General features: G+C 38.7%; 4 protein-coding genes and 1 long non-coding RNA gene across 8 annotated transcripts in view; 2 read left to right on the forward strand and 3 right to left on the reverse strand.

Annotated features, from left to right (window-relative positions):
- Window positions 1-327: 327 nt before the first annotated feature.
- LOC107549392 (tumor necrosis factor alpha-induced protein 8-like protein 1) lies at window positions 328-2,915 on the forward strand. Of its 2 annotated transcripts, none has more exons than XM_016230460.1 (2): window positions 328-403; window positions 551-2,915. In XM_016230460.1, exon 2 carries the CDS (start codon window positions 556-558, stop codon window positions 1,114-1,116), a length of 561 nt encoding a protein of 186 aa, XP_016085946.1. In that variant the 5' UTR covers window positions 328-403; window positions 551-555; the 3' UTR covers window positions 1,117-2,915. The 2 variants fall into 2 exon arrangements, with proteins under 2 accessions (XP_016085946.1, XP_016085945.1); XM_016230459.1 differs by lacking the exon at window positions 328-403 and adding an exon at window positions 428-452.
- A 4,684-nt stretch (window positions 2,916-7,599) lies between these two features.
- Window positions 7,600-13,704, forward strand: LOC107549380 (uncharacterized). 3 transcript variants are annotated; one of them, XM_016230444.1, is made up of 4 exons: window positions 7,600-8,830; window positions 9,353-9,837; window positions 12,975-13,054; window positions 13,638-13,704. In XM_016230444.1, the coding sequence occupies exons 1-2, from the start codon at window positions 7,901-7,903 to the stop codon at window positions 9,761-9,763; spliced, it is 1,341 nt and encodes a 446-aa protein (XP_016085930.1). In that variant the 5' UTR covers window positions 7,600-7,900; the 3' UTR covers window positions 9,764-9,837; window positions 12,975-13,054; window positions 13,638-13,704. The 3 variants fall into 3 exon arrangements, with proteins under 3 accessions (XP_016085930.1, XP_016085928.1, XP_016085929.1); XM_016230442.1 differs by lacking the exons at window positions 12,975-13,054; window positions 13,638-13,704 and adding exons at window positions 9,945-10,054; window positions 10,904-10,974; XM_016230443.1 differs by lacking the exons at window positions 12,975-13,054; window positions 13,638-13,704 and adding an exon at window positions 10,904-10,979.
- Window positions 10,788-12,321, reverse strand: LOC107549394 (uncharacterized). Its single transcript, XR_001604556.1, has 3 exons — window positions 12,244-12,321; window positions 11,622-11,694; window positions 10,788-11,472 (listed from the first exon to the last, which is right to left on the reverse strand). It is a non-coding gene; the product is annotated as an uncharacterized lncRNA (long non-coding RNA).
- On the reverse strand, window positions 12,859-17,308 carry LOC107549393 (myeloid-derived growth factor-like). Its single transcript, XM_016230461.1, has 6 exons — window positions 17,044-17,308; window positions 15,233-15,283; window positions 14,583-14,644; window positions 14,315-14,396; window positions 13,693-13,765; window positions 12,859-13,543 (listed from the first exon to the last, which is right to left on the reverse strand). The coding sequence occupies exons 1-6, from the start codon at window positions 17,191-17,193 to the stop codon at window positions 13,464-13,466; spliced, it is 498 nt and encodes a 165-aa protein (XP_016085947.1). The 5' UTR covers window positions 17,194-17,308; the 3' UTR covers window positions 12,859-13,463.
- A 4,177-nt stretch (window positions 17,309-21,485) lies between these two features.
- loxl5a (lysyl oxidase-like 5a) overlaps window positions 21,486-23,065 on the reverse strand; it is a 6,635-nt gene continuing 5,055 nt past the window's right edge. The window contains exons 4-6 of the mRNA XM_016230441.1: window positions 21,877-22,033; window positions 21,686-21,781; window positions 21,486-21,605 (exon numbers count right to left, since the gene is read on the reverse strand). Coding sequence (XP_016085927.1) covers window positions 21,486-21,605; window positions 21,686-21,781; window positions 21,877-22,033 — 373 coding nt within the window. The remainder of the gene's footprint in view (window positions 21,606-21,685; window positions 21,782-21,876; window positions 22,034-23,065) is intronic.

Genomic DNA, 23,065 nt, shown 5'->3' on the forward strand with positions numbered 1-23,065 from the left:
AGGGAGTAGCTTCAGAAACCTTTTTATGCCTGGCCTCTTTGATGAGAAAATGTCCTGAAGTGAAACCTTTTGATGTCTTGATGTAGCATGAATGTCTAGCATGTTTCATATACTCTTAAAAATAAAGCTTCCAAATGTTTTTTGCAGAGATGCCATAGAAGATCCATTTTAGGTTCTCTAAAGAACCTTTAACTGAACCTTTTAACAATCTGAAGAATCTTTTCCACTATAAAGAATCTTTTGTCCAATGGATGTTGAACCAATAAAGAACTATTATTTGTATGAGACTATAAACAGCATGGTTTGTGTTCCTCTCATTAGATTGTTTGATTTCAAGAGTCGATGTTTGACACGTTTTGACTTCAACGTGGGAGTCATCTACTCTTTCCATATACGCTTCCAGGCGAGACACTCAAGATAAACATCTGTTGTCCCAATTTGGATGCGTTACGGTTGTTTGGAAGAATGCTAAGCCACAGCTCCGTTTTAAGTTTTTCATGTTTGGAAAACTCATTTTGAATGACTGTCTTTGTTTGTGTCTCATCCGTAGACATCATGGACTCATTCAGCACGAAGAGCCTGGCCCTGCAGGCCCAGAAGAAGCTCATGAGCAAGATGGCGACTAAGACAGTGGCCAACCTCTTCATAGATGACACCAGCAGCGAGGTACTGGATGAGCTGTACCGGGTGACCAAAGAGTACACGCGCAACCGCAAGGAGGCCCAGAAGATCATCAAGAACCTTATTAAGATGGTGGTCAAGTTGGGCGTCCTCCACCGCAATGGACAGTTCAACAGCGAGGAGCTTGCGTTGGTCGAGCGCTTCCAGAAGAAGGTGCACACGCTCGCGATGACGGCCGTCAGCTTCTACCAGATCGACTTCACCTTCGACCGCCGTGTCATGAGCAACCTGCTTAACGATTGCCGCGAACTGCTGCACCAGGCCATCAACCGGCACCTGACGGCGAAATCTCACGGCCGTGTCAACCACGTCTTCAATCATTTCTCCGACTGCGAGTTCCTCGCGACGCTGTATGGACCTTCGGAAGTGTACCGCGGCCACTTGCAGAAGATCTGTGAAGGAGTCAACAAGATGCTGGATGATGGCAATCTTTGACCATTACCTGTTTATGGAAATGCTCAATTTATTTGAACATGTTCTTGTGTGTTTTAAATGGAGCTTAAGCTCGGAATATCTCGTGCCTTATTTGTTCATTGGACACTAACTCATCTGTCTTGAATGTACGTTTGTCCTTCCAGTGGATCGTCTTCTTGACTCCTGTATTTTTAAAAACGGGGGTTAGAGGTGGTTTATAGCGCCAATGCAAATCTTGCTCCCATTTGTCCAAAGGTAATTTGAGAGCATAGATTAAGATCCACCATCAGAGGAAATGAAGGACCATTTGCAAACCTTTTTGATGCTTAGAGGACATTTCAAGCACTGCAAATGCGAAATGCACTGGGGGATATGTATGCAACGCTTCATCTCTGATTTTAGGAAATGAGCCTGCAGCATCACCCTCTCGCTTCCCGAAAATAGACACGTTAAATCTGCAACCCAAAATGACTGTTTTTGGTCATGTCTGATGTGATTCATCTGGAGGTTGATACTGAAATATTTGTAAACCGTCACCCCTGTGATTTCTAAACTTGGTCATATAGGGGTTTACGTTCGTCTTGTTTGTTTTTCCACTCCATATCGCCCCCTGCTGATGGGAGGTCTTTACCACGATGCAGTTCCTTATCGAGGAATGAAGAATGTGCTAGAATGTCACTGTACTACCTTTCAACATGTTTATTTACTGTTTTAATGAAGGTTTTATATGTATAAATACACAACTGAGCCGTTATTTCCCTGATACGTCACTTCTGATTGTTTTTAACTTGTATGAACAAAGAATTCAACGTCTTAATGTCCCATTTCTGCCACCAGTTTGTTTTAGCTCCAGCAGTTTTGACAGATTTAGTATATTTTACTGGGTGAGGATGTCGATTAGCACAAAAACATTGTAAAAGCTACCAAGAAATGTGCATGCAGAAATGCTCTTAGTAGAAGTCTGAGGCAGCTGTATACTTGTCCCATAGACTTAGCAAATCTGCCCACGTTTTGTTTGTACGTATACTTGATTTTAACCTAGAATATTTTAAACGGTCTTTTTACAAAATGACAAACTGAAAGAATCACAAAGTTTGAGTTATTTGGATCTTTCTGGGATAACTTAAGGCCTATATAAAGCTCTTAGTGAACTTTTTGGGGGGGTTTCCCCCTCTATCTATGCACATTATTATTATTATTATTTTGTTTTCTTTTTAAGTCAATAGTAGAGGGTTGTTTGAATTTGCTGTCTTGTCACTAGATTTTTAAGTAAAGCTCCATCTAATAAATAAAATATCAACAATTTCAATGGAAAAAGTGAAACTTTTGAGTAACTTTGACAGCAGTGAAAGCCATACCTTCTGATTATACTAAAACCTCTCAGGGTTCAGTCTCAAATGCCTCTTAAATGTGGTGTTTTGGGCCAATTTAAACAAAGGATTGGATACCTTGTTTGCTTTTTGCAGATGTCACCTGAGCATTCACATTTGCTTGGTTATTTTTGTTCATCACAAACAAGTTCTATTAATGTACACGGTTTTCTTTTATTTTCTAGAAATTGTTTATACATACGGTATTTGTGTGTGTGTGTGTGTGTGTATAAATGTCATTCTTAAGAGGCATGCGTTCTGTTTTTATTTAGTGAAGAAATGCAGAACAATCTCGTTTAAGAGTCCAAGTGGTATTAGCATGTTTGCCTTGGATTACAGTATGCTAATCTCTCTAGGCATCCTAGATAGTTTTTTCTAGAACTTTTTCTTTCCCCTTACATGAATTGTGACATTGCCGATGCATGTTTAGCATTAACATAATACAGTGTCCCCAACCCATTTTTTTCTAGATTTTATTTTGGGATAAAATAATATTCTATGAGGATTTAAAAAAAAGTTTTATTGATTAGATCGTGAAATGTGGGCGTTTCCAAGAATGAACCTGCTCTGTATGACGGGTGGTTGGATAAATGTTTTAGCGATGTAAGCCAAAAAAAGGCATTCATTTCAGAATAAGAGTTATTACATTTAGATTAAAGATTACAAGGACTTTTTTTTTCCCTTTTGAGAGGAATCTTTCACAATAAGACCAGGAACATGTATTCATTTTCACTAAAACAAATTCTGAACATATTGATGGTTTCATGCTAAGAAATATGTCTGTGTATGGTAATGTTTACAGTGTGGTATCCGTATAAAAATATAATCCTAATTCTCTCTGAGCCAGTCCCGAGCCTGAAACCAATCGCAGGGATGTTCACGGGCCTGATGAGAGCGAGACAATATAAAAATATAAAAACGTGTGAAAATGACACACTGGTTTCATTTGCTATTCCTCTCACGGCTGTCTCGGTGTCGTTCTGACACCGCTTCTATTCTCTCTGGTGATGCTCGATCTCCCTCCGGCTGATACCTGAGACGTGTCAGTTACCAGGGACTTAAGTTCTTAAACCTGGCAAGTTCTTTTCCTCCTCCTTCGCTTTTCTCTCCTCTAGAGTGTCCTTTGGGGATCTAAAGTTTTCAGTTAAAAGCAAACGTGAATGTAAAGCAATTATTTATATAATAACAAATACATAGCCTATATAAAGAATTCACTGATATTCTGTACGGCTCTCAAGGTTGTACTATCAGTGACATTACATTACGGACCCCGCTGGGTGGGTTAAATCACCTTGTTTGTCCTGGTTTTTATTTCTTAGAAGTGGAATTTCTGAGTTATTAATAGCTGGCCATGACGTCATGCATTGACCCGTTCACCGCAATGTCCCTTCACACCTAACCTGCAAAAACGCATGGCTGCCTTCTCGGCTGCCTGTCAGTTGTCTTGGTAACCGTCACCAGAGGTGTAGAAATGACCATCTGACCACAAGACAAAGATGGGAATCACATTTAAAGCATGTATTATAATCAGCTAGCTAAGGCTTGTAAGATCTGGTGCCTTATCAAAATTCAGTACAAAAAAGAAAACGAGCGTAGCGTTAGTGCTGCATAGTGTAAGTGTCTGAGTCTAAACACACCACAGCTGTTGACTAGCATCTGCAGACCATTAGTGTTATATAGTGTCATCAGTCTTGACAGGTAACAGCACTTATGCATCCAAAATTAATTTCAAACGAACAGCCACGTTTTGCACTATTTATGGCTCGCACTCAGCGTGAGAGTCATGTCTCAAAGCACTGCTTTGTGATGTATCTGGTGTCAAACAGAAGGCCCTCTGACCAGCGCTCTGGGAACGTTAGCCCACAAAAGCAACGTGGACGATAACATCTTTGTTGCTTCTTTCAAGTTGTTTATCAGTAACATTGAACGGTGTCTTTTTAGTCATGTCGCTGTCGGCTGCAAGACCTAGTGTTATGCACAAGATTTTTATTGCTTTTATTTTTTATTTTTCTTAAAGTGAAATTTATGCACCATTAGTATCACCAAACTGCTGTATTCAAATCAGTTTCTTGTTTAGAATAGCATGCTAACATGCTGCTATTACGGTCCTTGGAGTATGTTTGCATTACATGCATTACATTAGCTCTGACATCCAGTATACAACTAAATCCCAAAATGCAACATCCTCAACTTGACCTTGAGAGTGATGAACTGAAAACAATTAAATCCACATTTTTACATTATTTGATCAGACTGCCAAAAGTACACAATATGTAAAAGTACAAAATAAGCAAATTTAATATATTTATACGATGTAATGAGGTCATGAGACCAAAATGAAACCCAATTGTTTCAGTTGTTTATTGTATAGTATCTGTAATTGTTTATTATCTTGCAATATCAAGGCCATGAGTAGTAGTTTATAATAAAATATAGTTAGTAAATGCAGTCCCAGTGTAAGTTTTTTTCTTTTTCTTTTTCTGGATATGAATATGAATATGAATCAGACTGTGTTAGCGGTAACACTTCTGACCTTTCTCAGAATGATCTTTCAGTTTATGTGGAAATGAGAAAACTTATTGTATAGTATCTGTAATTGTTTATTATCTTGCAATATCAAGGCCATGAGTAGTAGTTTATAATAAAATATAGTTAGTAAATGCAGTCCCAGTGTAAGTTTTTTTTTCTTCTTTTTCTGGATATGAATATGAATCAGACTGTGTTAGCGGTAACACTTCTGACCTTTCTCAGAATGATCTTTCAGTTTATGTGGAAATGAGAAAAGAACTGAAACCAAACCAATGTTTCGTTGATGAGTAATTTTCATCATTTTCGCCAACAACATTTTTTCACAGACAAAAACAAGACGATAACGAAATAAAAACTCTTTGAATGACAAAAACAATTATGAAAATCTATTGAATTTTGTCAACGAATAAAAATGAGATGAAAATGTTAGGGAGGGGCGACTGGGAAGAGATCCCAGTCATATCCGTGCAGTCTTTTTTTTAAAGGGACAGCAGCCTAATTTAGTTGCTGTTGTCTGTCCTTATTGTTAATGAATCAAGAGAAAATCACTCACTGCTCTTGATTAAATCACTTTTAATAGCCCTAATAAGGATTAATCTAAATTGTATCTATATAAATAAGTATGCAAACAAGTAAGCAAAATGTTATAAAGAATGCATATTAACCATTGGTATTTCATTGAAAAGAGGACCATGTTATGTTATGAGAAGTGGTTTTATTTAATTTTGAGGTAAAGACATGTTATGTGTCAGAGCAGTTAAATCTGTGTCTATATTGCATGTTCATATTACCAGGTTAATAGATGTTTTCTCCGGGAATATATAATAAGTTTGGAAATTTTAGAGAAATTATTAAAAAATACATTACACTAACTAAACCAATTAGATTTCAGCCGACTTAATCTACTGTAGATTTAGTCAACTAAAGTCTTAAAATATTTAGTCGACTAAAACTAGACTAAAACAATTCAGATGACTAAAATATGACTAAAACTAAATGGCATTTTAGTCCAAAGACTATGAGTAAATCTAAATCAAAATTTGCTGTCAAAATGCACACACTGAACCAAATGCAGTGTGAAGAAAATAAATGTTTCCACGGGACTTCAGTCACACAACAAAGAAATACTTAAAACTGTGGAAAATATATGAAGAGTTCATTTGCAAAAACCGATAACTCCATTTACATTTTTTTTTCAGAAATCACGTTTTTTTTATTGCGCATTCCAAGTAATATCAGTCAAACTGCAGTTGGGTTGTTTTAATTTGCAAAAACCGATAACTCCATTTTAATAATTTTTTCAGAAATCACGTTTTTTTTTTATTGCGCATTTCAAGTAATATCAATTAAACTGCAGTTGGGTTGTTTTGATTAAGTAATAATAACTTAAACAAATACAGGGTCAAAATGATCCATCCTCGTTCACTTTTAGTCAGCTTTGACAAACTCCTCTCAGCTAGCGCGTCTTTTCAAAGTGAAAGTAGCCTTGTCACCTGACCTGAATACAGCGCGCTGATTCGCTAAAATGGACTTATCGGCTTCTGTTCAAAAACAACAAGGGCGCTTGTGGGTTGAGTTATAAATTTGAGTACTTCCATCACACAGGTCTATCATATAGCTTAAGAAAGCTGCTTTTGCAAGGTTCTGTGAAAACATTTCAGCTTTTATTTTCCTTTTCTGCCCTGAAGAAGATATCACAGATTCATCAAGTTCGTCAAAATGATCCATTCTCGTTCACTTTTAGTCAGCTTTGACGAAACTCCTCTCAGCTAGCGCGTCTTTTCAAAGTGAAAGTAGCCTTGTCACCTGACCTGAATACAGCGCGCTGATTCGCTAAAATGGACTTATCGGCTTCTGTTCAAAAACAACAAGGGCGCTTGTGGGCTTCTGCTGTAAAATGTGAACTTGCGATGCCTTGAAAGTGGACAAAACCGGCTTTTTTGACAAAATGTGTTTAGGGTTCAGATCGCGCTATATGTGGAGAATAATGCACGGCAATCAGCGGTTTTTGCAAATGAACTCTTCATATACATTGACTTTCCAATTTAATTAAATTTTTCTATAGGTCATTATATAGCTCATAAAACTGTTGTGGTTACTAAAACATTTAAAAAATGCAATTGAAATGCTCCTAATGTAGAATTAAATCTTGAATATATGCATTTTCTGAGAACCCCTACACACCAGAGAAACTAGAAATAAACCAAAGACATTAAGAAGTATTTTCATGCTGCAGTGTGCCAGATTATTAATTTTAAAAGTCACATCCTCATGCGTTTTTTTAGGGAATAGCCCTGCCTGTGCTGCCCCATAAAGCACTAGAGGGGGAGTGTGCCTCCCCTGGCATCCTGCTATAAAATCCTGGGAGTAATTATAGCGTACTGAGGCAAATCAGGAGTAATCAGATCAGTCCCGAGGCTGGGAACATACATGGACACACAGCATCAGCACTGGATTAAACCTCCCCACCACGACCCCCCTTATTGATTGAGGTACGACGAGTTCCTGCAAGTAGGTAAACGAGAGGGAGAGAGGGAGAGAGGAAAAGCTGTGAGGGAGTGGGAGGAAGAATGAACCAGAAAGGCAGCGCAGGAGGCAGCGCAGTGCGAGCGAGCGAGAGAGAGGGGATGGTGAGGGAGTCAAAGGCAGGAAGCAAGCAACAGCCAGTGGAACAGAAATGCAGGGAGTTTGAGAGAGAGGGTGGAAAACAGAGGCCCGCCGCCACCGAGAGGACGATAGGAGCGAAGTGAGGTAAAAGAGAAAGAAGGGCAAGGGTCCAGAGGAAGAAAACACACTGGGATAACATCTGTGGGAGAAAACAACGCACCAGAAGGTGGCGGTCAGAGTAAAGAAACATGCAAGAGAAAGTTTAAAGACAGGACAGATGAGAAAAGCATCTCCTGGTAATGACAAAGCCGGGACACTTAAAGAAGGGACACGTCCTCTCGAGAGTCCCCTTCTTGGGCCACAGAATGTTCTCCGAGACAAAAGGGGTCAGGGAGCTACGCATGCGACCCACCACTTCAAACCAACTACAAAATGGAATTCAAAGACCCCAAGCGGACATCCTTGCCTATTTTGGGACTGGGGACCATGTAACGAACACCTGTGGACCAAAACAACACAATTCCCTCCTCAATGGATATACTGCCAAGAAACATTTAGCTAATCGGGGGGGTCATGAACGGCTAGACGTGACTGGCCAGATTTGTCAGACAGAGTTATCCAGCGTGCGGTGGAATCGGCCTCCAGGGAAGGGCCTGCAACATAACAGCGTCTCTGTGAACTACAGCTTGAGAGAATGCAGCTTTGTGGTCCACCGGCACCAGATCGAGCCACACCCCTTCTTGAGGAAGTGTGCTCTGGATGCGCCAACACAGTTCAGAGGTCATGGAAACTGTGGAGTGCCTGTTTGTGCAGCGGAGCAACAATCAGGCTCTGTGCGAGGGGCCCTGCTTACAGAACAACATGCATTGGACTGGATGGATGCAAGTGCTGCTCACAATTCGACCTTTAATAAGAATGCAGAACTTTGCACTTCTAACGGACAGGGAACTTTAAGTAGATGCATGGGACGTGTCATGCAAGAATTTAACAGACCTAGTCTGGTGTATGAAGTTATGCTGTCTACCAAAGATGTCAACAAAACCAATTCTAAGCACCTTAAGTGTCAAGCAAAGGTCGCCCAAGGGGATCTCAGTGGACCAGGAAGAGGGTCTTACGCTTTCAGCTCTAAGCACTCGCAAAGAGCTATTCGGGACCAGATCCAAAGAGTTGTTGTGAATCTCGAGGAGGTTCTACATGGCCTGAAAGAGATACGTCTGGAAATAAAGGAGGTAAAGGTTTATATATCACTTGGGGATCTTAACAGATGTTCCTCATAATGAGTTCAACAAAGGGTGGCGTTTAAATGTTCTGTTTAGTTAAATCCCAAACTCTTTACTATCCATCAACTGCCGGATACTCTTAATGGTCGTACTTTAGATAACACACGGGCCATGAATTTTGTTTTAATGTTAATCTTCATATCAATAATGAATACTGTTTATAGAGGCCCCTGAATTTATTGCACATTGGGCAATTTCTCTTCTGTGAGCGGAGAGTGAAACTAAATGCAGGATTGGTCTGATCCGCTTCATTTAGCAAATGTATTCAACGTTGGAGAGGAACGTTGGCTGGTGGCTTTTAGTCCCCTCAGACAGGCAAGAAACATCAGCTGTCCGCTCTCAGCTTTCTGCCACAGTTTCATAATATTGTAAACTAGCCTGTTGTCACTCTTGCGTGAAATTTGCCCTGATAAAAACTCTATTTGCATTAAAACCTAAATAAACAATGCTTTGTCTTCCCCTGGAATTCAGGTGGTCCAGAAGATAGACCTGTTGACGGCTGACATTGATATGGGCAATGAAGAACCAGGGGACACTTTCAAAGGATGCCACTCAGGAAGGATAGACACTGAAGTGGCATCATCTCAAGGAGTCTGCTCTGACAAGTCATCCCTCAAAACACCAACTTCATCTGTGGCCCCACCAGCATATCCCATAAAAGATCAAGGGCTGCATGATGCAGACCAAAAACGGGAATCAACTCAGGAGTTGGTCATTTCTCAAAGAGATACATCAGGGACTGCTTCAAGACACCATAGCCAGAAGCCTCCTCCTTACCCCTACGCCAGCACAACAGGAAGAGTGAATCCTAAAGCAAAAGACAAAGGTCAGAAGACGCCACCCTACCCCTTTAGACGGAAACTGCTCTCGACCATTGTTTGAGCAGACCGTGGCTTCAGGGTACAATGTGGAGCATTACACTCTACATGGTGTACCGTGTTACAGGCACCTTTACGGTAAGTTTGGTCTTTATGGGACCCGATAACTCAAGAGTGCAGCAGCAATTTATTGAACGGAACGTCTCTTAGACCGCAGGTGAACCTGTAATACATTTTCTCTTTAGGTCTATATGGAGGACACGACAGAAACATCATGTACTAATAAATCTAGAGAGTGACATGGGCCACTGGGGACCACTTCTTAGAAATACTGTACGTCAGAGGCAAGCCGAAGGTAGCGGGAGATTATTTCTAGCCTTAGATGACATCTGGAATGGGATGCAATCACAATTCCAATCTCCCAGCAGTTAAAGGATTCTTTTTTTATTTTTATTGCTTTTCTAACTCTAGTCTAGTGTTTGAAGTCTTGCCTTAGCAATATGATGTTCTCAGATACACATCCTGAGGATATTTTAACAAAAACACAATGCGACAGTACTTGGTATTCAAATGTAGGCATTTTTCAACAGGTACTGAAATGAAAATGGGCAAAAGGTACTTTTACAGCATTTTGTCTCCCTCATGTGTATTGCAATGCTCATTTCAAGCGTTTTAAAGATGTAGGACGGCATAAAGCATTTTGGGGAATTTTTTTTTTTAAAGTGGCACAGAATCTAATGTAGGTAAAATGTCACGTTTTAGGCTCAAGACATTAATTTCCAGAACGGCTGACAATGAGAATTATGACATGGTGCAGATGCTCATATCTACATTTGTGGTACTGACAGTCCTTTTGCAGAGCTGAGTGGACAAATCCCACAATATGACCAGAATCTGCACATTGAAAAAAATCTGCAGAAATCCTTCTAACACATTTTAGTGTAATTAAAGTTCATGCAGCAGAATTATACAAATTTCACTCAAGTGCAATGAAATGCAAAAGATGTCTGCAGATTCTGAGATGACAAGTGCTTGGAAACAGATAATTCACATTTACTTTATAAAAAACATTAATACAAGTCGAACCAAACAGTTCTGAAAAGATTTATTAAAAATTCCAGTACATTAGCTATCAGAATAAACCACAATTGGGCAAAAAAAAGGAACTCAAGTAACTGTTTTTCTGTCTTTTCCTTCACAACAGAAATAATCAAAGGATTCTGACATACCCCAAAGATTTAGCGGAAATTCTCTACAAGCGTGCCATTACACCAGCTTAAGAAAGTAAGTATGAGCATGAATGCACTCATGATAATCAGATTTGCAGGTATGAAGTCAAAGTCAGGCTGAAACCCTAAACCCATAAATGCAGCCAGGAATAGAAATCAATCTGCTCTGAACTTAATTTGAAGAAGCCTTCATATAACCTCACAAATATGAATAAATGTGCATGTACATTGTCTGATAATAGACTTTTCATCTACCTCCCTTAGATGATCAGTCCAGTTCTTAATGTAATGATGCCTCTAAAGGAAATCTCTGTAGAATTTTCTATCACAGGAAGTTCTTTCTTTCATAACTTCCCGTGGTTTGATTTCCTTTGCTTGACTTGTGACAGTGAGCAGCCAGAGTGTCCATAGCTGTCAAATTAATGTCCTCATGTGATGGGACAATCCTCTTTCGGATGGGCCAATCAGAGTTCATCATGGCGTGTCCGACCAATGACAGTGAGCTTGGAAAGCTCGGAATGGAATGTCCCTTCTCTGTGGGTCACTGAATGACAGAATAAAGATGTGCTTGATTAGAAACATTTATATTCAGTATTGAAATTGGCAAAAAAAAATTTTTAATTCTCTGACATTTCCAGGCTTTTTTCCAATTGCTGCGTCAACCTCGCTGGAAGTATGAATATGCAGACTCACCTGAAGACTCTGACACACTGTACTCTTCTTCCTTCAAAGCAACATCCCTCTGTCCACCCACGGCCGTCTGGGACTGAGAGGAAGAGAAAGAGAGAATGAAGACATTAACGGAGAAGCCTAGAGGAGTGGGCTGAATAACAAAGAGATCCTCACTGAGAAAACTGAGTCCATTGAGCGCTTGTTTCAAACATTTACGCAGGGAACAAGGCCACCAGGATATCACTGTCATCCCGCTACTGAGAATTTCAATTTAATCTGAAGATAAAGATGTTTTCACGAAGTCTTGATATGCAACACCTGCACAAAAAGGGCTGACTGCTTTTGATCTGAGAGCGACGAGCGTTAGGAATCTGAATTAAGGTTTGATCTACGGCAAATGTCAATGTCACGACTAAGGACACATTTTAAACAAGATCTTCAAAAACCTGTGCCAATTCTTTGTATGTGCAAAGCACACAAATAAAAAGTTATCATCTGAATATTCTTGGTTGATGAAATGCGCCAGCGCATTAAAAGCACATTTCTTCATATTGATTCATATATTCTATGGATTGCTGAATGTTTCACTCAGTTGATGTGGTGTCAGGTCATAAAGAATAGCTAAAGTTAATATGAAACTTACATATGCAGTGGCATATTCAATCTTGGCTCCTTTTATCTCAGCTTTGAACTGGGTAAAAAACAAGTATGACTTCCCTTGGGGCCTATCGTGAAAAAAAATGACAGAAAAATCAATATCGTTCCCTCTTTCATCTCAAATTACGTACTTTTACAGCATTTTGTCTCCCTCATGTGTATTGCAATGCTCATTTCAAGCGTTTTAAAGATGTAGGACGGCATAAAGCATTTTGGGGAATTTTTTTTTTTTAAAGTGGCACAGAATCTAATGTAGGTAAAATGTCACGTTTTTGGCTCAAGACATTAATTTCCAGAACGGCTGACAATGAGAATTATGACATGGTGCAGATGCTCATATCTACATTTGTGGTACTGACAGTCCTTTTGCAGAGCTGAGTGGACAAATCCCACAATATGACCAGAATCTGCACATTGAAAAAAATCTGCAGAAATCCTTCTAACACATTTTAGTGTAATTAAAGTTCATGCAGCAGAATTATACAAATTTCACTCAAGTGCAATGAAATGCAAAAGATGTCTGCAGATTCTGAGATGACAAGTGCTTGGAAACAGATAATTCACATTTACTTTATAAAAAACATTAATACAAGTCGAACCAAACAGTTCTGAAAAGATTTATTAAAAATTCCAGTACATTAGCTATCAGAATAAACCACAATTGGGCAAAAAAAAGGAACTCAAGTAACTGTTTTTCTGTCTTTTCCTTCACAACAGAAATAATCAAAGGATTTTGACATACCCCAAAGATTTAGCGGAAATTCTCTACAAGCGTGCCATTACACCAGCTTAAGAAAGTAAGTATGAGCATGAATGCACTCATGATAATCAGATTTGCAGGTATGAAGTCAAAGTCAGGCTGAAACCCTAAACCCATAAATGCAGCCAGGAATAGAAATCAATCTGCTCTGAACTTAATTTGAAGAAGCCTTCATATAACCTCACAAATATGAATAAATGTGCATGTACATTGTCTGATAATAGACTTTTCATCTACCTCCCTTAGATGATCAGTCCAGTTCTTAATGTAATGATGCCTCTAAAGGAAATCTCTGTAGAATTTTCTATCACAGGAAGTTCTTTCTTTCATAACTTCCCGTGGTTTGATTTCCTTTGCTTGACTTGTGACAGTGAGCAGCCAGAGTGTCCATAGCTGTCAAATTAATGTCCTCATGTGATGGGACAATCCTCTTTCGGATGGGCCAATCAGAGTTCATCATGGCGTGTCCGACCAATGACAGTGAGCTTGGAAAGCTCGGAATGGAATGTCCCTTCTCTGTGGGTCACTGAATGACAGAATAAAGATGTGCTTGATTAGAAACATTTATATTCAGTATTGAAATTGGCAAAAAAAAATTTTTAATTCTCTGACATTTCCAGGCTTTTTTCCAATTGCTGCGTCAACCTCGCTGGAAGTATGAATATGCAGACTCACCTGAAGACTCTGACACACTGTACTCTTCTTCCTTCAAAGCAACATCCCTCTGTCCACCCACGGCCGTCTGGGACTGAGAGGAAGAGAAAGAGAGAATGAAGACATTAACGGAGAAGCCTAGAGGAGTGGGCTGAATAACAAAGAGATCCTCACTGAGAAAACTGAGTCCATTGAGCGCTTGTTTCAAACATTTACGCAGGGAACAAGGCCACCAGGATATCACTGTCATCCCGCTACTGAGAATTTCAATTTAATCTGAAGATAAAGATGTTTTCACGAAGTCTTGATATGCAACACCTGCACAAAAAGGGCTGACTGCTTTTGATCTGAGAGCGACGAGCGTTAGGAATCTGAATTAAGGTTTGATCTACGGCAAATGTCAATGTCACGACTAAGGACACATTTTAAACAAGATCTTCAAAAACCTGTGCCAATTCTTTGTATGTGCAAAGCACACAAATAAAAAGTTATCATCTGAATATTCTTGGTTGATGAAATGCGCCAGCGCATTAAAAGCACATTTCTTCATATTGATTCATATATTCTATGGATTGCTGAATGTTTCACTCAGTTGATGTGGTGTCAGGTCATAAAGAATAGCTAAAGTTAATATGAAACTTACATATGCAGTGGCATATTCAATCTTGGCTCCTTTTATCTCAGCTTTGAACTGGGTAAAAAACAAGTATGACTTCCCTTGGGGCCTATCGTGAAAAAAAATGACAGAAAAATCAATATCGTTCCCTCTTTCATCTCAAATTACACCACAATGTTTGAAAACACAGAAAACCGAGATTAGATTTGCTTGTACGTCTGAGTAAACCTCATTTTTGGTATTGCATATTAAGTAGAACCACCAAAAACCAATATAACACTGTTTTGAATGTTACCTCCATACTGAACAGGAAAACATCTGGTCATCGTCACTCAGTCCAACGCTCATTTGCCATTGCTAGAGGAAATTAAAGCACAAAGGGTTCACATTGAAGTCTGAAACGGCGCAATTCTGTGAAATCAGGACATTTTACGACAGGAGCATAATTGCTACAATTTCCTGGTCGTTAGTGCCAGTGACAAATGTCTTGATGCCGTAACAATAGTTGGCATTGTCTTAAAATGCTTACAGATACAAAGCTACAAATTTTAGGAGGGTCGAACAGCAACTTTTAATTTCCTCATTTTATCTGGCGCAATTCTGTGAAATCAGGACATTTTACGACAGGAGCATAATTGCTACAATTTCCTGGTTGTTAGTGCCAGTGACAAATGTCTTGATGCCGTAACAATAGTTGGCATTGTCTTAAAATGCTTACAGATACAAAGCTACAAATTTTAGGAGGGTCGAACAGCAACTTTTAATTTCCTCATTTTATCTTTGAAAATATAATAAACTTCTCAGCAAACAGGATTGAAGGTATATATATATATATATCTTCAACCTTCAAACTAAAAGTATACAGTTCACAAAATAAAGGTCAGTGCAACAAAAACAAAACTTTTATTTCTCAGCACATAATGTAAAACAGAAAATATGTCTTACCTCGTTGGTTCCTCCTTGACAAGCATATCTGAAGATGCATTTATACTTTTTCTAAAAAGAAACCAAGAAACACATCACTGTATATAGATAAACAGGTGGACAATGCCAAGCTTCCACCTACGTAATATGCAAATTTCCCAGACTAAACTGAACTTTTGAAGAAGGCTCTGCATTGAAAGGACGTTGACCCTTACAAAAATAACCATGGTAACAATAGTTCCTGTCAAAATACTGACCATTATTAATACTAAAATAAAACTAAAATGTTTCTGAAAGGTTTAAACGTGGTACGAATGAAAACCAATGAACACTGCGTCACACCTAACGCTACTTACATCTGAACCCAGATAGCACAGGTACGTCTGCAAGATGTCTGTTAAAGATCTCTTGATCTGGAAAGCATCTGCTGTGTACAAACATCTGATAGACATCTTTAAAGGGATAGTTCACCCAAAAATGAAAATTTGATGTTTATCTGCTTACCCCCAGAGCATCCAAGATGTAGGTGGCTTTGTTTCTTCAGTAGAACACATATGATGATTTTTAACTTTAACCGTTGCAGTCTGTCAGTCGTATAATGCATGGCAATGGTAACAAAATCTATGAGAGTAAAAAAACATGCACAGACAAATCCAAATTAAACCCTGCGGCTCGTGATGACACATTGATGTCCTAAGACACGAAACGATTGGTTTGTGCCAGAAACCGAACAGTATTTATATCATATTTACCTCTAATACACCACTATGTTCAACTGTCTTTGAGCAAGCGCACGGTATCCGGTGCGTGAGGTGTGTACGCGCTCTGGCGTAGTTTACTCTCGCGCGTATACGTCACTCATTGTTTACACAGTGCACAGTCATTGTAGGTACGACGGCTAATCAAAATGGTACTTGCGCTTATCTGGATTGTTCAAACCGACTTAAAACTAAAAGATCACGTTCTCTCGCGCAAACTCGTTCAGGAGTGGTGACTTTCCACGTATTCCCAACTTCTGAGCCTGCTCGCCTGAAGTTATGCTTGATTGCTCTTCGGCTGGATATCAACACACCCATTAACGTAAACTACGGCAGAGCACGTACACACCTCACGCACCAGATGCCGTGCGCGCGCACAAAGACCGTTGGACATAGTGGTGTATTAGAGGTAAAAAATGATATAAATACTGTTGGGTTTCTGGCACAAACCAATCGTTTCGTGTCTTAGGACATCAATGTGTCGTCACGAGCCGCAGGGTTTAATTTGGATTTGTCTGTGCATGTTTTTTTACTCTCATAGATTTTGTTACCATTGCCATGCATTACACGACTGACAGACTGCAACGGCAAAAAAAAAAAAAAAAAAAAGTACGATTGCCGCAGAAGGACTTGAACGCAGCATTAGCCTTTTCGGCTCTTCACATCTCCATCCAATTTCATTCATTAGAAAAGAGCAGCAAAATTTGATGACAGAAGAAATCAAGTCATACGGTGTCGGAATGACATGCAGGTGAGTAAATGATGTAATAAGTTTTGTTTTTTGACTAAACTATTCCTTTATAAAGTCAAGCCGTGTCGCTAGGCGGCGCAGTGAATGTCAGCGACAGTCCAATGAGAAGACGACGGGTGGATCTCACAGCATGCATTCATTACTATACGAGTTTAATATACATGCATTTTAATAAATACGAAGTACAGTATTAATATACTTTCAAAAAGACGAAATCGTGCCAATGCAAATCATCCAGTGGAACGAATACGTTTAACTTTCGATTCATAAAAACATGTTTTCAAATTGTATTCGTTGCTAAAATATTAAAAAGCGTTACTCACAAGTTTGGCCGAGAAAGTCTGCACAACTCCTCCAGGTTTGACATCGAAGTCGAGAGTTTTAGTCCTGTCAGCAGAGGCGCGTGCGGCGCACAACACCACTGACAGCAGCAGCAGCTTTACACACGCGTTTATCTGATCCTTGCATGCCATGATGCTTTATGCATGAGAGGTCTGTGTAGGTGTTGTGAATGAAAAGATGCCAGCCCTGACTGTTCCTGTGTGTTCTTCATAGGATGGGAAAGTTGTGTGGTCAGAGGTGTTAAGCTTCTAGTGGACTGGAGTAGAATAACAACTCATTTCTACACATTTACACTGGCCCAAAAAAGAATTTGTATGCTAAGAAAGGTTATGCACATTCAAATGTATGAATAACATTTGAATGACATTTTGAATATACAAAAATAGCATTGTTACTGTAGATTCAAATAGAAATTTCACTGTCAAAATATAAATATTATATTTGAATGTCGCATGAACATGAGTTGAAGCATTAAAGGGATAGTTCACTCAAAAATGAAAATGCTGTCATTAATTATGCTGCGTTCAAGTCCTCCTGGGACGAGTTGACAAGTCGTAATTACAACATCAAGTCAGTTTAGTCGGCGCAAGATGGCGGTGTACCTTCTTTTAATAAATTACAAGAAAATACAACAGGGTCTGTTAACTCTGCTTATAGAAAATGAAGAGCAAAGAATTCGCATCAGGTGTGTTTTGCGTTTTTTCTATATCATTTTTAGACCAGGATCCCAGTATAACTGATTTTCAGCATCAACAAACGCTAAAATACAGAGATAAAAAAGCTGTTAGCTAAATGCAACATGCAACATGGCAAATCAAAAGATTTTTCACCTATAGGTGCAAAAATTATAGCATTTTTTTTACTTGGATTTCATTAACTAGCTGCGTAACAAGAACATGACCAATTTAAGTTTATAAGACAACTAAACTATCAATTTAAATAAAAATTTACTGTCAATTACAGACGTTGCATCCATCGATTCCGCCATGTTTCTCATTGACACGCCCCCAACTCTGAAACTCAGGGCTTAAAGAACATTTCGAGTTTCCCACTCGTAATAACGACTTTGTGGTGGCGTTCATGTGCGTTCAACTACGATCTAACTACGATCTAACTACGTTCAACTACGATCTACGACTAAATACGATCTATCCGACATGACTTGAACGCACCATTACCCACCCTCGTCTCATTCCAAACCCGCAAGACCTTCGTTCATCTTCGGAACAGAAATTAGGATATTTTTGATGAAATCCAAGAGCGTTCAGACCCTGCATAGACAATGTTCAAGGCCCAGAAATGTAAGTAAGGACATCATTAAAATAGTCCATGTGGCATGGCTCAACCATAATGTCCTGAAGCTACCAGAATACTTTTTGTGCACCCCGACATGACTTGAACGCACCATTACCCACCCTCGTCTCGTTCCAAACCCGCAAGACCTTCGTTCATCTTCGGAACAGAAATTAGGATATTTTTGATGAAATCCAAGAGCGTTCAGACCCTGCATAGACAATGTTCAAGGCCCAGAAATGTAAGTAAGGACATCATTAAAATAGTCCATGTGGCATGGCTCAACCATAATGTCCTGAAGCTACCAGAATACTTTTTGTGCACAAAGAAAACAAAAATAATGACTGTATTCAACAATTTCTTCCCTTCCATGTCAAACTTCAACGCGCATTCATGAGAGTACCACAACGCATGTGTGACTCGTGACTGACATGGAAGAAAATAATTTTCTTTGTTTTCTTTGTGCACAAAAAGTATTGTAGCTTCATAAAATTCAGGTTGAACCACTGATGTCACATGGACTAATTTAATGATGTCCTTATACCTTTCTGTGCCTTGAACGTTTCAGTTGCGTTGCTGTCTATGGAGGGTCAGAAAGCTCTCGGATTTCATCAAAAATATCTTAATTTGTGTTCCGAAGATAAATGAAGGTCTTACAGATTTGGAACGACATGAGGGTGAGTAATTAATGATAGAATTTTCATTTTTGGGTGAACTATCCCTTTAAATATCTTATTATACTTTTGAAGCATTAGATCAGGGGTGCCCAAACTCGGTGCTGGAGGGCCGGTGTCCTGCAGAGTTTAGCTCCAGCTTGCCTCAGCACACCTTGCCTTCAAGTTTCTAGTATGCCTAGTAAGAGCTTGATTAGCTGCTTCAGGTGTGTTTGATTAGGGTTGGAGCTAAACTCTTCAGGACACCGGCCCTCCAGGACCGAGTTTGGGCACCCCTGCATTAGATGTTCTGATTTAAAAAAAAAAATTTTTTTTAACTTCGTTAAAGATATGCACTTCAGTCCTTAAGGGAAAATATTGCAACAAAATACATGTCTTTAATGCCAGAAGAGTTAGAAAGAGGCCCGGGTCTTTGTTTCTTTCATTTCTATCTGAACTGGAAACTTCTAACTGAAAACATCTGTGTTACTACATTAACAATTTTAGATGATTTGTAATGGATTATTTGTGCATCTGAATTAGTTAAAAAAAGAAAAGGACCCCACCATTCATCAGAGATGTTTTTCACCTCTCCAAACATCATTCATCATCAGCATGTGTCATTTTTTCCTGAGACTAACACTTCTCAATGAGTGCCTTGTCTATGAGTTACAGTAACCCCCTTGTGGGCTTTTTCATTTGAATTAACACATATATTCATCAAATTTCCCAGCCACTCAGGTTGTGGCTCATTTCAAAACGTCCAATAGAAGTCTTCTCCACCGTCAAAAGTGACAGAGTTTCCTTCTGAATTCAGCTCTCATATGAATGTTTCCCTGTCCACGATGGCTCTGGAATTTCTCTTTCTAGTGTTATGTTAAATGTTCAAGCAGAAGAGACCGTTTCCGGAGACTTTGTTGCACTCTCAGCATGTTTGGAGGTCTTGAGAAAACTGAACTTTCATGACTCTGATGTCTGGCTGTGTTGATTTTACCCCAGACCCATTTTCATTTGAGCCACAACCAGAATCACTTCAGAAAACTATGAATATATATGAACCAGTGGTTAAAGAACATGAACTAGTAGTAGGGGTGTAACGATACACGTATTTGTAGTGAACCGTTCGGTATGCATTACAAACCGAACGATTCGTAACTTGAAGTAATCCTATTACATTTGGGGAAAAATAAGAGCTTAAAGTGTGTGAAATATAATGTACTCCAGGTTATGACGGTGAGGTAGTTCATTAGAGTTTCCCCTCTTTTCCTCGCTTTTAAATAGCTTAAACGCTTGTGCGCATTTTACTTTCACTTTCGAATTAACGGCATTTCGCCATCAATTGATTGAATTGACAACAACAAAACAGTACGATAAACTCATTTAAATTAAACATAGAATGTTTAATTTATTAGCAAAACGAACACAAACACAACATGCTATAGGCCTAATATAAAATAACAAATAACTTACACAAAGTTTAAATATAAAACACTTCAAATCAGCAAACACCGTGGAACCAAATAAATTAAAAAACGAATGTTAAAAAAGCGTCCAAAATCATCTTAGATAAACGGCAAAAGTCAAAAGGCCTTCCAAAGTCTAAAATATTTTTAAGATCATATGATACTAGTTTTTAAAAAAAAGCACAAATCAAGGAAATTTGTCTGGCATTTCTTTGTTTTTGCTGTATCAAAAACATACCGAACCGTGACACCCCTGTGTCGTATCGAACTGAACCATGAATTTTGTGAACCGTTACACCCCTAACTAGTAGTAAAACCTATGAATGAACCATAAAAATCTGGGTGAGCTCTCAACTTTATTTCTAATCTTCTTTGAACAAAACATTCCTGTTGTGAATGTTATTTATTATGTTTTTCTAAAACTGTAACACCAAAGTTTACACCAAATTACAGAAATAAAAAGCAAATATAAATATACGATATAATTGACAAAAGGTTAATAAATTAAAAGAAATTCATAGTATAGCATTATTGGCACTTATTAAACATTTACTGAATATGTCAATAACTTTGTTGCTTTATTTCTAATCTTCTTTGAACAAAACATTCCTGTTGTGAATGTTATTTATGTTTTTCTAAAACTGTAACACCAAAGTTTACACCAAATTACAGAAATAAAAAGCAAATATAAATATACGATATAATTGACAAAAGGTTAATAAATTAAAAGAAATTCATAGTATAGCATTATTGGCACTTATTAAACATTTACTGAATATGTCAATAACTTTGTTAGAAGAGTGTCTGCAGAGAACATAAATTTAAATAAGTAAAAATAAGTCAAGTTAATGCTCAATCTATCCATAACAATGTGATTTTTTTATTTTTTTTGAGGATTTCAATTCAGAGCTCCACTGGAGGTTTGTATGAAGAAAACCGGATCAGTGTCTGTGAAATAAATAAACACCATTAAAGTGTGATAAAGAGACTTCTGATTCGATGGCTTTTTAAAACTCACCCTGTGATTCTGCAGTTATATGCTTGGACATACGACCCAGTGTATCTGATGTCACATCGAACAACATTATTGGAGAAATCAGACTCCTGCACCTGGAAACCTGGGTTCACGGTTACCTGTCAATGGTTCACAGTTTCAAAAGGTGTTTCTAACTTTTGGTGTAACGAAAAAATGGAATGACTAACTGATAGCTCACCTTTAGAATATAATCTCCAGGAGAAACATCCGTAATATCAATCCACTGACAGTCGATGTTGGCATGGTAGGTGTCATAGCAGCCTGGGCCCAATCCCTGCTCCAAAAAAGACCGTAGTTCTAAACCGGCTAATAAAACTACTTAATTGTGGAAAATTTGACGTTTCACATGAGTCACTTTATTCTCTTGACCTGTGTGTGAGCTGTGCAGGCGTATCTTCTCCTCACACCCGGATCACAGCTGGTGTCCTCCAGACAGAAACTGGCTTTATGTCCCTCAGCCACCTTTCTGCCCGTGGGGGCGTCCAGGAGGTCGAAATTGCTGAAGGCATCCATGCTGTGATAATGTCTTTAGGACAAAAACAAAGTAATATTATAAAACAATCACTTTGTTATCAGTAAATTAATAGAGGAGTGTTTTTAAACTATACTATAAGTTTCTGTTGTTAGCAATGCAAATGTTCGATTCCCAGGGGGCCTACACAAAAATGTATATTGTGAATTAATTTTAAGATGCAAATCATTTAACAAATATGCAAATATGTAAATAACAAAACCCGTTCACACCAAGGACGATAAATATAATGATAAAGTTTTAAAAAGCATCCTAATTCTGTTAGAATACCCTATTCTAAGTTCTAAGTTCACACCACAACTATAACGACGCAGCTGATGAACGATTAAAACAATGACAGCCAATCAGAATACACCCGACTTGTCAGTTTTACATGCATCTTCTAAACGTCTATTTGACATCTGATAGGAAACGTCCTGTAGACGTATTGCAGATGAGCAAACACTCTAAAACAAACGTCTTGCAGATGTAAATGCAAATAGACGTCTCTATATATTTAGCGTTATAGCTGCCTTTATCGTTATTGGTGTGAACGGGTCTTAAAGGGGTCCTATTATGCTTTTTCACTTTTTCAACTTGAGTTAGTAATGTTGCTGTTTGAGCATAAAAAAGATGTGCAAAGTTACAAAGTTCAGAGTCTACTCCAAAAGGAGATATTTTATTTAACAGAAATCACTTTTCAAAAACTACAGCGAACGACTCGTTTGGACTACAACGCATATTTTCCGGGATTTGTGATATCACAAATATCGATGAATGGGACGAGACCTGGTTGAGCTGCACTAGAGAAGGCAACGAGTGTTATCACATGTCGGAGACACGCTAGCTTTCCCAAGACAGACGAACTTAGAGTGGTTACAATCATCCGGGTTTAAATCGCGCTCAAATTGATTTGATTTTGACGCAATATTTACACTGAAGCTCGCAGGCGGCTATGGTAAGGGACGTGACATTTCCCGACCAGGCGCCGCCGAGTGCTGCCAATCACAGCACACACTGGCCCAGCTAACCAATCACAACACATTT

Source organism: Sinocyclocheilus grahami, unplaced genomic scaffold, assembly GCF_001515645.1.
Source record: "Sinocyclocheilus grahami isolate Dianchi unplaced genomic scaffold, SAMN03320097.WGS_v1.1 scaffold370.1, whole genome shotgun sequence".
Taxonomy (NCBI): domain Eukaryota; kingdom Metazoa; phylum Chordata; class Actinopteri; order Cypriniformes; family Cyprinidae; genus Sinocyclocheilus; species Sinocyclocheilus grahami.

Bases quoted from the DNA above. Each gene is read 5' to 3' on its own strand.
- LOC107549380 (XM_016230444.1), top strand. From the start codon at position 7,901: ATGACAAAGCCGGGACACTTAAAGAAGGGACACGTCCTCTCGAGAGTC. The intron at 8,831-9,352 runs GTAAAGGTTTAT...CCTGGAATTCAG, and splicing joins TACGTCTGGAAATAAAGGAG to GTGGTCCAGAAGATAGACCT.
- LOC107549393 (XM_016230461.1), bottom strand. From the start codon at position 17,193: ATGGCATGCAAGGATCAGATAAACGCGTGTGTAAAGCTGCTGCTGCTG. The intron at 14,397-14,582 runs GTAACATTCAAA...TTTTCACGATAG, and splicing joins TTTTCCTGTTCAGTATGGAG to GCCCCAAGGGAAGTCATACT. The intron at 13,544-13,692 runs GTGAGTCTGCAT...TCTGTCATTCAG, and splicing joins CAGTGTGTCAGAGTCTTCAG to TGACCCACAGAGAAGGGACA.